At 48.2% G+C, this 13,844-nt stretch overlaps 2 protein-coding genes across 2 annotated transcripts in view; one reads left to right on the forward strand and one right to left on the reverse strand.

The window, feature by feature from the left end:
* The window catches only part of MCM7 (minichromosome maintenance complex component 7), a 29,694-nt gene extending 23,948 nt beyond the window's left edge, over positions 1-5,746 (forward strand). Inside the window, exons 14-15 of the mRNA XM_068999024.1 lie at positions 3,279-3,388; positions 4,922-5,746. Coding sequence (XP_068855125.1) covers positions 3,279-3,388; positions 4,922-5,126 — 315 coding nt within the window. The 3' untranslated portion in view covers positions 5,127-5,746. The remainder of the gene's footprint in view (positions 1-3,278; positions 3,389-4,921) is intronic.
* Positions 5,747-6,937: 1,191 nt separating this feature from the next.
* COPS6 (COP9 signalosome subunit 6) lies at positions 6,938-13,813 on the reverse strand. The gene is made up of 4 exons (XM_068999025.1): positions 12,466-13,813; positions 9,871-9,963; positions 7,969-8,069; positions 6,938-7,340 (listed from the first exon to the last, which is right to left on the reverse strand). Exons 1-4 carry the CDS (start codon positions 12,572-12,574, stop codon positions 7,200-7,202), a joined length of 444 nt encoding a protein of 147 aa, XP_068855126.1. The 5' UTR covers positions 12,575-13,813; the 3' UTR covers positions 6,938-7,199.
* Positions 13,814-13,844: the final 31 nt, after the last annotated feature.

A 13,844-nucleotide genomic window follows, 5' to 3' on the forward strand; every position in this document is an offset into this window, starting at 1 on the left:
CCCCCGGAGGCACCCGGGTGCTGGGGGTTTGGTGGGCTTGGGGCTGTTTGTGCATCTGCCAGGACCTTGCTGGGTCAAATTGGCTCCAAATCGACCCAAAATTGGCTTCGAAATCAGCCTAAAATTGGCCCAAAATGGGCACAAAATCAGCCCCAAATCGACCCAAAAATTGACCCAAAACCAACTCAAAATCGGCACCAAATCAGCCCCAAATCGACCCCAAATTGACCCAAAATTGACCCAAAATTGAACCAAAATTGGCCCAAAACCAGCCCCAAATCGACCCAAAATTGACCCAAAAATCAGCCCCAAATTGACCCAAAATTGGCCAAAGATTGACCCAAAAATCAGCACAAAAATCAACCCCAAATTGACCCAAAACTGGCAAAAATGGACCCAAAATTGACCCAAAACCCAGCCCCAAATCGACCCAAAATGGGCACAAAATTGACCCAAAATCAGCTTCAAAATCAGCCCCAAATGGACCCAAAATTGGCCCCAAAATCAGCCCCAAAGGGACCCAAAATTGGCCCCAAAATCAGCCCCAAATCAACCCAAAATGGGGTGAAAAAACAGCCTAAAATGGCCCCAAAATCAGCCTCAAATGGACCCCAAATCAACCCCAAATTGACCCAAAATTGGCCAAAGATTGACCCAAAAATCAGCACAAAAATTGACCCCAAATAGACCCAAAACTGGCAAAAATCAGCCCCAGTACAGACCAGTACGAACCAGTATGGGCCAGTAACCCCCGGAGGCATCCGGGTCCTCGTAGGTCCTGGGAGTTTGGTGGGCTTGGGGCTGTTTATGCATCTGCCAGGACCTTGCTGGATCAAATTGGCTCCAAATTGACTCAAAATGGGCCTAAAATTGACCCCAAATGGGCCCAAAATCAGCCTAAAATTGGCCCAAAATGGGCACATAAATCAGCCTAAAATCGACCCAAAATTGACCCAAAATTGGCTCCAAAATCAGCCCAAAATTGATCCAAAAATTGACCCAAAACCGACCCAAAATCGGCCCCAAATCAGCCCCAAATTGACCCAAAATCGACCCAAAATTGGCTCCAAAGACTGACCCAAAATGGGCACGAAATTGGCTCCAAAATCAGCCCAAATTTGACCCAAAATTGGCCCAAAATCAGCCCGAAATTGGCTTCAAAATCAGCCCAAAATTGGCTCCAAAATCAGCCCAAAATTGACCCAAAATTGGCTCCAAAATCAGCCCAAAATTGGCTCCAAAATCAGCCCAAAATTGACCCAAAACCGACTCAAGATCGGCCCCAAATCGGCCCCAAATCGACCCAAAATGGGCACAAAATTGGCCAAAGATTGACCCAAAAATCAGCACAAAAATCAACCCCAAATCGACCCAAAACTGGCAAAAATTGGCCCAAAATTGACCCAAAACCCAGCCCCAAATCGACCCAAAATGGGCACAAAATTGACCCAAAATCAGCTTCAAAATCAGCCCCAAATGGACCCAAAATTGGCCCCAAAATCAGCCCCAAAATGACCGAAAATCGACCCAAAATCAGCCCCAAATCGACCCAAAATGGACCCAAAGTCAGCCCCAAATCAACCCAAAATGGACCCAAAAATTGACCCAAAATTGGCCCCAAATCGACCCAAAATCGACCCAAAATCAGCCCCCAATCAATCCAAAATTGACCCAAAATCACCCCCAAATTGACCCAAAAATGGACCCAAAATCAGCCCCAAATCAACCCAAAATGGACCCAAAAATTGACCCAAAATCGACCCAAAATGGACCCAAAACTGACCCAGAATTTTTGGATTTTAGGTCAATTTTGGCTCAATTTGGGGTCGATTTTTGGGGTTTTTTTGAGTTGATTTTGTGCCAATTTGGGGCTGATTTTTGGGTCAATTTTGGGCTGATTTGGGGTCAATTTTGGGCTGATTTGGGGTCAATTTTTAGGCTGATTTTTTGTTACTTTTGGGCTGATTTTTGGGGCAGTTTTAGGTTGATTTGGGGTCAATTTTGGGCTGATTTTTGGGTCAATTTTGGTCTTTCCTGGGGCCGCTTTTTTGTCCATTTTTGGTTTTTTTTTTCTATTTTTGGGCTCTGATTTTGGGCTGATTTTGGCTCAATTTTGGGCCAATTTGGGCTGATTCTGGCTCAATTTGGGCCAATTTTGGCTGAATTTTGTTCCAAACTCCTGTGAATTTTGGGCCAATTTGGGCCAATTTTGGGCTTTTCTGGGGCCGTTTTTTTTGTTCATTTTGGGTTTTTTCTTCCATTTTTTGGGGCCAAATTTGTGCCAATTTTGGGTCAATTTTGGGGTTGATTTTGGGTTGATTTTGGGTCAATTTTATGTCAATTTTGGGCTGATTTTGGCTCAATTTTGTGCCAATTTTGGGCTTTTTGGGGGTTTTCTTAGTTTCCATTTTTGGGGCCGATTTTGGGCTTTTCCAGGGCTGTTTTTTTGTCAATTTTGGGGTTGATTTTTCTCCATTTTGGGGCCAATTCGGGGCTTATTTTGGGTCAATTTTGGGGTTGATTTTTCTCCGTTTTGGGGCCGAATCAGGGCCATTTTTGGGTCAATTTTGGGGTTCATTTTTCTCCATTTTGGGGCCGATTTTGGACCATTTTTCTGTCCATTTTGGGGTTGATTTTTCTCCATTTTGGGACCTGGTTTGGGCCAATTTTGGGCTTTTCTGGGGCCGTTTCTCTGTCCCTTTTGGGGTTGATTTTTCTCCATTTTGGGGCCGATTTTGGGCCAATTTTGGGCTTTTCTGGGGCTGTTTCTCTGTCCCTTTTTGGGGTTGATTTTTCTCCATTTTGGGGACCGATCCGGGGCCGATTTTGAGCTTATTTGGGCCGATTTTGAGCTTATTTGGGCCGATTTTGGGCTTATTTGGGCCGATTTTGGGTCAATTTTGGGGTTGATTTTTCTCCATTTTGGGGCCGATTTTGGGCTCATTTGGGCCGATTTTGGGCCATTTCTCTGTCCCTTTTGGGGTTGATTTTTCTCCATTTTGGGGGCCGATCCGGGGCCGATTTTGGGCTCATTTGGGCCGTTTTTGGGCTGATTTTGGGCCGATTTTGGGCCATTTCTCTGTCCGTTTTGGGGTTGATTTTTCTCCATTTTGGGGGCCAATCCGGGGCCGATTTTGGGCTCATTTGGGCCGATTTTGGGTTGATTTTGGGCCGATTTTGGGCCGTTTCTCTGTCCCTTTTGGGGTTGATTTTCTCCATTTTGGGGGCCGATCCGGGGCCGATTTTGGGCTCATTTGGGCCGTTTTTGGGTGCCGCAGGCCCGGCTGCGCCTCGGGGACGTGGTGGAGAAGGACGACGTCAGCGAGGCCCTGCGGCTGCTCGAGGCCACCCGGGAGTCGCTGCGGGGCGACGCCGACGCCGCCCAGAGGTGCCAAAACGGGGCCAAATCCCGGCATTTTGGGCAATTTGGGAATTCTGGGGGGTCTGGGCACGTTGGGGAGTTTGGGGGGATTGGGAACGTTGGGGGATTTTGGGGGGATTTGGGGGATTTTTGGGTATTTGGGGGAATTTGGGGGATTTGGGGGGCTGGGAGTCGGTGCCAAAATGGGGCCAAATCCGGGGATTTTGGGCAATTTGGGGCAATTCAGGAATTCTGGGGGTTCTGGGCACGTTGGGGAGTTTGGGGGGATTGGGAACGTTGGGGGATTTTGGGGGGATTTGGGGGAATTTTGGGTATTTGGGGGAATTTGGGGGATTTGGGGGGCTGGGAGTCGGTGCCAAAATGGGGCCAAATCCGGGGATTTTGGGCAATTTGGGGCAATTCGGGAATTCTGGGGGTTCTGGGGGTTCTGGGCACGTTGGGGAGTTTGGGGGGATTGGGAACGTTGGGGGATTTTGGGGATTTGGGGGAATTTTGGGGGATTTGGGGGGATTTTGGGGGGGATTTGGGGGGAGTTTGGGAGTCGGTGCCAAAATTGGGCCAAATCTGGGGATTTTGGGCAATTTGGGGCAATTTGGGAATTTTGGGGGTTCTGGGCATGTTGGGGAGTTTGGGGGGATTGGGAACATTGGGGGATTTTGGGGGGATTTGGGGGATTTCGGGGGATTTGGGGGGCTGGGAGTCGGTGCCAAAACGGGGCCAAATCCCGGCATTTTGGGCAATTTGGGAATTCTGGGGAATTCTGGGGGTTCTGGGCACGTTGGGGAGTTTATGGGGATTGGGAATGTTGGGGGATTTTGGGGGGATTTTGGGGGGAATTTGAGGGGAAATTTTGGGTGGGAATGGTGGGAATTTGGGCAATTTTGGGGGGCTGATTCCCTCCCCTCCCCTCCCCCCCCCAGGTGCCCGCGGCCGTCGGAGGCGATTTTTGGGATTCTCCGGGATTTGGGGGGGCCCAGGGGGCGCTCGCTGCCCCTCCAAAAATCAGGAGAAAATCCCCAAAAAATCGGGAAAAAAACCCCAAAAAATTTGGGGGAAAAAACCCAAAAAATTGGGAAAAAAATCCCAAAAAATCAGGAAAAAACCCCCAAAAATTCGGGAAAAAAATGCCAAAAATCGGGAAAAAAACCTCAAAAAAATCAGAAAAAAAAACCACAAAAATTCAGGAAAACAAACCCCAAAAAAATCGGGGAAAAACCCCAAAAAATCGGGAAAAAAATCCCCCAAAAATTCGAAAAAAAACACCAAAAAATTGGAAAAAAAATCCAAAAAATCAGGAAAAAAACCCTGCAAAAATTCAGGAAAAATCTCCAAAAATTCGAGAAAAAATCCCTCAAAAATTAGGGGAAAAAACTCCAAAAATTCAGGAAAAAAAAAACCCCAAAAAATGGAAAAAAAACCCAAAAATCGCCATCTGGAATTTTCGGGAATTTCCAGGGATCCGGGGCTGGAATTTTGGGTGGGAATGGTGGGAATTTGGGCATTTTTGGGGGGCTGATTCCCTCCCCTCCCCCCCCCCAGGTGCCCGCGGCCGTCGGAGGCGATTTTTGGGATTCTCCGGGATTTGGGGGGGCCCGGGGGGCGCTCGCTGCCCCTCCCCCACGCCCTGGAGGTGCTGGGGGCCCGCGGCTTCACCCCCGCCCAGGTCGGGGCGGCCCTGGACGAGTACGAGGGGCTCAACGTGCTCCAGGTGAACCCTGCCAGGACCCGAATCACCTTCGTGTGAGAAACCCCCCAAAAAATTGGGGAAAAATCCGGGGATTTTGGGCAAAACGGCGAAAATCCCCCAAAACCGGCGAAAATCCCCCAAAAAACGTCCTCAAAACCCCCCAGAAATAGCCAGAAATTGAATTTTGGGGGCTCAACGTGCTCCAGGTGAACCCTGCCAGGACCCGAATCACCTTCGTGTGAGAAACCCCCCAAAAAACTGGGGCAAAATCTGGGGATTTTGGGCAAAACGGCGAAAACCCCCCCAAAAAACGCCCCCAAAATGCCCCAGAAATACCCAGAAATTGAATTTTGGGGGCTCAACGTGCTCCAGGTGAACCCTGCCAGGACCCGAATCACCTTCGTGTGAGAAACCCCCCAAAAAACTGGGGAAAAATCCGGGGATTTTGGGCAAAATGGCGAAAATCCCCCAAACACGGCGAAAATCCCCCAAAAAAATGTCCCCAAAATCACCCAGAAATTGAATTTTGGGGGCTCAACGTGCTCCAGGTGAACCCTGCCAGGACCCGAATCACCTTCGTGTGAGAAGCCCCCAAAAAAACTGGGGCAAAATCTGGGGATTTTGGGCAAAACGGCGAAAATCCCCCAAAAACAGCGAAAATCCCCCAAAAAATGTCCCCAAAATTTCCCAGGAAGAGCCAGAAATTGAATTTTGGGGGCTCAACGTGCTCCAGGTGAACCCTGCCAGGACCCGAATCACCTTTGTCTGAGAAACCCCCAAAAAAACTGGGGAAAAATCCGGGGATTTTGGGCAAAACGGCGAAAATCCCCCAAAAACGGTGAAAATCGCCAAAAATAAACCCAAAAAAAGGGGCCTTGAGGGGGTGAAAGCGTCGCAGGTGACCCCAAAATTCCCCCTGGGACCCCAAAATCCCCCCGGGACCCCAAATTCCCCCCCCAGGTTTTTCCCGGTGCTTTTTTTTGGAGCAATTGGGAAGATTTTGAGCAATAAATTGGATTTTTTACCATTTTCGGGCGTTCGTTCGTTCTTTTCCCTCCCAGCCCCAAATTCCCCATTTTTCCCCCCAAAAATCCCGTTTTTTCCCCCCAAAAATCCCGGTTTTTTCCCCCCAAAATCCCATTTTCCCCCAAAATAATCCCGTTTTCCCCCAAAAATCCCATTTTCCTCCCGCAAAAATCCCATTTTTCTGCCCAAAAAACTCGAATTTTCCCCCCAAAAATCCCATTTTCCCCCCCCAAAATCCCTTTTTTCCCCCAAAATCCCATATTCCCTGAAAAACTCAATTTTTCCCCCTAAAAAACTCCATTTTCCCCCCAAAATCCCTTTTTTTCCCCAAAAAATCCCATTCTCCCCCCGAAATACTTTTTCCACCCAAAAAAATCCCATTTTCCCCCCAAAAATCCCATTTTTCTGCCCCAAAATCCCATTTTTCTGCCCAAAAACCTCAATTTTTCCCCCAAAAATCCCATTTTTCTGCCCAAAATATCATTTTCCCCCAAAATAATCCCATTTTCCCAAAGAAAAAAATCCTATTTTTTCTCCCAAAAATCCCATTTTTCCCCAAAAATTGCATTTTTCCGCCCAAATAAAACATTTTTCACCCCCAAAATCCCGTTTTTCCCCCAAAAAATGGGCCCAAAATTCCAACGAAAACTCAACTTTATTGAACCAAACCCACCCCAAAATCCCCCAAATTTGGGCTCCCCAAATTCCCCGGATGAGACCCCAAATCCCAGGGATTCTCCCCAATTTTTGGGGTGTCCCAAACCCCCTTTTTAACCCTTTTCTCCCCAAAATCCACCAAAATTCCAACCAAAACTCAACTTTATTGAACCAAACCCACCCCAAACCCCCCCAAATTTCAACTCCCCAAATTCCCCGGATGAGACCCCAAATCCCAGGGATTCTCCCCAATTTTTGGGGTGTCCCAAACCCCATTTTTAACCCCCCAAAACCCCCAATTTCTCCTTTCCCCGCCGCCTTTCTCGGCCCCGAGCCGGAGCTGCCGAGATTCCCGCGGCTGCTGCCTCGTTCCTGGGCGGAATTCCCGGGATTTTGGGGCGGATTTGGGGTGGATTTTGGGTGGATTTGGGCGGATTTTGGGGCTCCCTAGAAGAAGAGCCCCCGCATGCGGCGCCCCAGGCCCTGGCGGTCGTAGAGGACGTTGAATTTGTTGACGAACTGGTTCATGGTGTTGCAGGTCTTGGTGATGGTGCCCAGGTAGGCCATGAGCCCCACGTCGTTGCATTGCTGGGGGAAGAGGGGGATTTGGGGGGAATTTGGGGGGATTTTGGGGGATTTGGGGGAATTTTGGGGGATTTGGGGGAATTTTGGGGAGTTTTTGGGGGAATTTTTGGGGGAATTTGGGAAAATTTGGGGAAATTTTTACGAAATTTGGGGGGATTTTGGGGAATTTTGGGGAATTTTCAGGGAATTTTTGGGGGATTTTGGGGATTTTGGGGGAATTTTTGGGGAAATTTGGGGAAATTTTACGAAGTTTGGGGGGATTTTGGGGAGTTTTGGGGAATTTCGGGGAATTTTGGGGGATTTTGGGGGGATTTTGGAGAAATTTTTATGAAATTTGGGGGGATTTGGGGAAATTTGGGGAATTTTCGGGAAATTTTTGGGGGATTTGGGGGGATTTTGGGGGGATTTGGGGGGATTTTGGGGGATTTTGGGGGGATTTTGGGGGGATTTTGGGGGGATTTTGGGGTGGATTTTGGGGGGATTTTGGGGATTTTGGGGGAATTTGGGGGATTTTGGGTATTTTTGGGGGATTTTGGGGTGGATTTTGGGGGATTTTGGGGAAATTTGGGGAATTTTGGGGGGATTTGGGGGGATTTTGGGGGGATTTTGGGGGATTTTGGGGTCCCCTCACGTCGTAGAAGTCGGTTTTGAACTTGTCGGTGCTGAGCACGGGCAGGCAGTGGCAGAGGGCGCAGGCCTCGCGCAGGATCTCGTGGTTGAAGGGAACTTCTCCTAAAAAATGGGGTGAAAAAGCCCAAATTTGGGGTCAGGGATGCTCTGGGGAGAAGCGGGAACCCCAAAAACCCCAAAAATCCCCCCAAAAATCCCGAAAACCCCCCCAAAATGACCCCGAAATCCCCTCGGAGATGCCCCAAGCCAAGCTGGGATCTCGTGGATGAGGGGAATTTCCCTAAAAAATGGGGTGAAAAAGCCCAAATTTGGGGTCAGGGACACCCCATAAAGAATCGGGGACCCCAAATTTGGGATCAGGGACCCCAAAAACCCCCCAGGAGCCCCAAATATCCCCAAAACCCCCCAAAATCCCCTCAGAGATGCCCCAAGCCAAGCCGGGATCTCGTGGTTGAGGGGAATTTCCCCTAAAAAATGGGGTGAAAAAGCCCAAATTTGGGGTCAGGGACACCCCAAAAAGAATCGGGGAACCCAAATCTGGGATCAGGGACCCCAAAAACCCCAGGACCCCCCAAAATTTGGGTCAGGACCCCCCCAAAGCCCCTCAGGGAGTCCCTAAAGTCACCCCCAAAGTTTGCCCCAAATTTGGGATCGGGGACGCCAAAATTCCCCAAAATTTCCCCCAAATCCCCCAAAATCTCCCCCAAAACTTCAGGGTTCTCCCCCAGCGCTCTCCCAGAGACTCCAAAACCCCTAAAATTTGGGGGAAAACCCCCAAAAATTGGGGAAAAGCTCCCCAGAAATGTGGGGAAAAGCCCCAAAAATTCAGGAAAATCCCCCAAGATTGGAAAACCCCAAAATTTGGGGAAAAAACCCCAAAACTGGGGAAAACCCCTCAAAAACGAGTGGGAAAATCCCCCAAATAATTGGGAAAAAGTCCTGAAATTCGGGAAAATGCCCCAAAAATCCGGGGAAAAAACCCCAAAACTGGAAAAAAAAACGCAAAAAATCCGGAAAAAAACCCCAAAAAATGGGAAAAAAACCCCAAAAATTTGGGAAAAAAATCCCAAAAAAATCCGGAAAAAATTCCCCAAAACTGGAAAAAAAACCACCCAAAAATTTGGAAGAAACCCCCCAAAAAAACGGGAAAAAAAAAACCCAAAAAAACGGGGAAAAACCCCAAAAATTCGGGAAAAAAACCCCAAAGAATTGGGAAAAAATCCCAAAAAAATTCGGTACAAAAAAACCCCTAAAAATCGGGAAAAAACCTCAAAATTTTGGCAAAAAAAAAGCCCCAAAAAATCAGGAAAAAATCCCCACAAAATCAGGAAAAAACTCCCAAATATCCGGGGGAAAAAACCAAGAAAAATTGGGAAGAAAAACCCCAAAAATTGGGAAAAAAATCCCCAAAAATTCAGGAAAAAACCCCAAAAAATCAGGAAAAAATCCCAAATCATCAGGAAAAAGTCCCCAAAAAATCAGAAAAAAACCCCAAAAATATCAGGAAAAAAACTTCAAAAAATCAGAAAAAAACCTAAAAAATCAGGAAAAAAATCCCCAAAAAATCAGGAAAAACCCCAAAAAATCAGAAAAAACCCCAAAAAGTCAGGAAAAAATCCCAAAAAGTCAGGAAAAAATCCCAAAAAATCAGGGAAAAAACCCCAAAAATCAGGAAAAAATCCTAAAAAATCAGGGAAAAAAAACCCCAAAAATCAGGAAAAAATCCCAAAAATCAGAAAAAAAAAAACGCAAAAAACCCCCAAAAAATCAGGAAAAATCCCCAAAAAATCAGGAAAAAATCCCCAAAAATCCGAGCTTCTCCAGATCCCTCCCAGCGACCCCAACCCCACCAAAACCCACGGGAAAAGCCCCAAAAGGGTGGGAATTTGCCCCAAATCCTCACCGGCCTCGGCGGCGCGGACGTACTCGAGGATGAGGCGCACGCGGCTGTGCAGCATCTTGATGGCGCTGTGCTGGGCAATCAGGTGCTCCGCCACTTTTTGGGGCCAATTTTGGGGATTTTGGGATCATTTGGGAGATTTGGAGACCCCAAAAAGCCCCAAAAACCCCCCCAAAAACCCCCGGGGGACCCAAAATGCCCCAAAATGTCCCCAAATCCACCTCCGGGGCTGTGCTGGGCAATCAGGTGCTCGGCCACTTTTTGGGGCCAATTTTGGGGATTTTGGGAACATTTGGGAGATTTGGAGACCCCGAAAAGCCCCAAAAACCCCCCCAAAAACCCCCGGGGGACCCAAAATGCCCCAAATTGGCCCCAAATCCCCTCCCGGTGTCACCCCCAGGGCTGGGCTGGGCAATCAGGTGCTCGGCCACTTTTTGGGGCCAATTTTGGGGATTTTGGGAACATTTGGGAGATTTGGAGACCCCAAAAAGCCCCAAAATCCACCCTAAAAACCCCCAGGGGACCCAAAATGCCCCAAAATGTCCCCAAATCCCCTCCCGGTGTCACCCCCAGGGCTGTGCTGGGCAATCAGGTGCTCGGCCACTTTTTGGGGCCAATTTTGGGGATTTTGGGAACATTTGGGAGATTTGGAGACCCCAAAAAGCCCCAAAAACCCCCCCAAAAACCCCCGGGGGACCCAAAATGCCCCAAATTGGCCCCAAATCCCCTCCCGGTGTCACCCCCAGGGCTGGGCTGGGCAATCAGGTGCTCCGCCACTTTTTGGGGCCAATTTTGGGGATTTTGGGAACATTTGGGAGATTTGGAAACCCCAAAAAGCCCCAAAACCCCCCCCAAAAACCCCCGGGGGACCCAAAATGCCCCAAAATGTCCCCAAATCCACCTCCGGGGCTGTGCTGGGCAATCAGGTGCTCGGCCACTTTTTGGGGCCAATTTTGGGGATTTTGGGAACATTTGGGAGATTTGGAGACCCCAAAAAGTCCCAAAATCCACCCTAAAAAAAACCCAAAATCCACCCCAAAAAACCCCAAAATCCCCTCAAGTGACCCCAAATAAACCCAAAATCCAGCCCCAAAATCCCCTCAAAAAGTCCCCAAATTCCCTAAAATCCACCCCAAAAAATTCCCAAAATCCACCCCAAAAAAATTCCCAAAATCCACCCCAAAAAAACCCCACAATTCCCCCTCAGAAAAACCCCGAAACCTCCAAAAAATAAACCCAAAAATCCACCCCAAAAAACCCCAAATTCCCCCCAAAACCCCCAAAATTTCCCCCCCAAAAATCCCGTCAGGAAAACCCCAAAAGCCCCAAAAATAAACCCAAAATTCCACCCCAAAATCCCCTCAAATGACCCCAAATAAACCCAAAATCCAGCCCAAAAAATGGTGGAATTTTGGGATTTTTGGGGTGGGTTTTTGGGGGTGGATTTTTTGTTTTTTGGGGTGGATTTTTTGGGGTTTTTGGGGTGGATTTGGGGGATTTTTCGCAGGAGATTTTGGGGGTTCTGGGGTGGATTTTGGGGGTTTTTGGGGGTGGAATTTTGGGGTGGATTTTTGGGGTTTTTGGGGTGGATTTTGGGGATTTTTAGCAGGCGATTTTTGGGGGTTTTGGGGTGGATTTGGGGGATTTTTCGCAGGCGATTTTTGGGATTTTTGGGGTGGATTTTGGGGATTTTTTGCAGGCGATTTTTGGGGTTTTTGGGTTGGATTTTGGGGATTTTTCACAGGAGATTTTTGGGGTTTTTGGGGTGGATTTTGGGGGTTTTTGGGGTGGATTTTGGGGGTTTTTCGCAGGCGATTTTTGGGGTTTTTGGGGTGGATTTTGGGGGATTTTTCGCAGGCGATTTTTGGGGTTCTGGGGTGGATTTTTGGGGTGGATTTTAGGGATTTTTCGCAGGCGATTTTTGGGGTTTTTGGGGTGGATTTGGGGGATTTTTCGCAGGCGATTTTTGGGGTTTTTGGGGTGGATTTTTGGGGTGGATTTGGGGGGATTTTTGGCAGGCGATTTTGGGGGTTCTGGGGTGGATTTTGGGGGGTTTTTGGGGTGGATTTTGGGGATTTTTCGCAGGCGATTTTTGGGGTTTTTGGGGTGGATTTTGGGGGTTTTTCACAGGCGATTTTGGGGGTTCTGGGGTGGATTTTGGGGGTTTTTGGGGTGGATTTTGGGGATTTTTCGCAGGCGATTTTTGGGGTTTTGGGGTGGATTTTGGGGGTGGATTTTGGGGGTTTTTGGGCTGGATTTTGGGGGTTTTTCGCAGGCGATTTTTGGGGTTTTTGGGGTGGATTTTGGGGGTTTTTCGCAGGCGATTCTTGGGGTTCTGGGGTGGATTTTTGGGGTGGATTTTGGGGATTTTTAGCAGGCGATTTTTGGGGTTTTTGGGGTGGATTTGGGGGGATTTTTGGCAGGCGATTCTTGGGGGTTCTGGGGTGGATTTTGGGGGGTTTTTGGGGTGGATTTTGGGGATTTTTCGCAGGCGATTTTTGGGGTTCTGGGGTGGATTTTTGGGGTGGATTTTGGGGGTTTTTCGCAGGCGATTTTGGGATTTTTGGGGTGGATTTTGGGGGGTTTTTGGTGCCCCACCTGTGCTGTTCTCCCCTCCGCCCGTGGCCGTCATCCTGGCCACGTGATCCACGCCGATCCTCTCGGCCTCCTCGGTGGCCAGCGTGTAGGGCAGCTCGGCAAAGAGCATGGTGGCCTCGGGGCCACCTCGGGGCTCAGCACCGGCCCCACAGCGGCCCCAAAAGCCGGCACAGAACGGGGCCGGGAAGGCCAAAAAAACCCGCCCCAAAATGGCCGTGAAACGGAGTCAAATCCCAGCCAAATCCCAGCTAAAATGCACCCAAATCCCAGCGAAAATCAACCCAAAATGCACCCAAAAGTCACCCAAATCCCAGCCAAAATGCACCCAAAATACACCGAAAATCAACCCAAAATGCACCTAAAATGCACCCAAAATCAACCCAAAATGCACCCAAAAGTCACCCAAATCCCAGCCAAAATGCACCCAAATCCCAGCGAAAATCAACCCAAAATGCACCCAAAATGCACCCAAATCCCAGCCAAAATGCACCCAAAATGCCACCTAAAATCAACCCAAAATGCACCCAAAACCCACCTAAAATCAACCCAAAATGCACCCAAATCCCAGCCAAAATGCACCCAAAATACACCGAAAATCAACCCAAAATGCACCCAAATCCCAGCCAAAATGCACCCAAAATCCCACCTAAAATCAACCCAAAATGCAACCAAATCCCAGCCAAAATGCACCCAAAATGCACCGAAAATCAACCCAAAATGCACCCAAATCCCACCTGAAATCAACCCAAAAGTCACCCAAATCCCAGTCAAAATTCACCCAAATCCCACCTAAAATCCACCCAAAATGCACCCAAATCCCAGCTAAAATGCACCCAAATCCACCTAAAATCAACCCAAAATGCACCCAAAATCAACCCAAAATGCACCCAAAATGCACCCATCTAAAATCAACCCAAAATGCACCCAAAATCAACCCAAAATGCACCCAAATCCCACCTAAAATCCACCTAAATCCCACCTAAAATCAACCCAAAATCCACCCAAATCCCAGCCAAAATGCACCCAAAATGCACCTAAAATCAACCCAAAATGCACCCAAAATGCACCAAAAATCAACCCAAAATGCACCCAAAATGCACCGAAAATCAACCCAAAATGCACCCAAATCCCACCTGAAATCAACCCAAAAGTCACCCAAATCCCAGCCAAAATTCACCCAAATCCCACCTAAAATCCACCCAAAATGCACCCAAATCCCAGCTAAAATGCACCCAAATCCACCTAAAATCAACCCAAAATGCACCCAAAATCAACCCAAAATGCACCCAAAATCAACCCAAAATGCACCCAAAACCCATCTAAAATCCACCCAAAATGCACCCCAAATCAACCCAAATCCCAGCTAAAATCAACCCAAA

This window comes from Aphelocoma coerulescens, unplaced genomic scaffold (genome assembly GCF_041296385.1).
Source record: "Aphelocoma coerulescens isolate FSJ_1873_10779 unplaced genomic scaffold, UR_Acoe_1.0 HiC_scaffold_205, whole genome shotgun sequence".
In the NCBI taxonomy this organism is placed as follows: domain Eukaryota; kingdom Metazoa; phylum Chordata; class Aves; order Passeriformes; family Corvidae; genus Aphelocoma; species Aphelocoma coerulescens.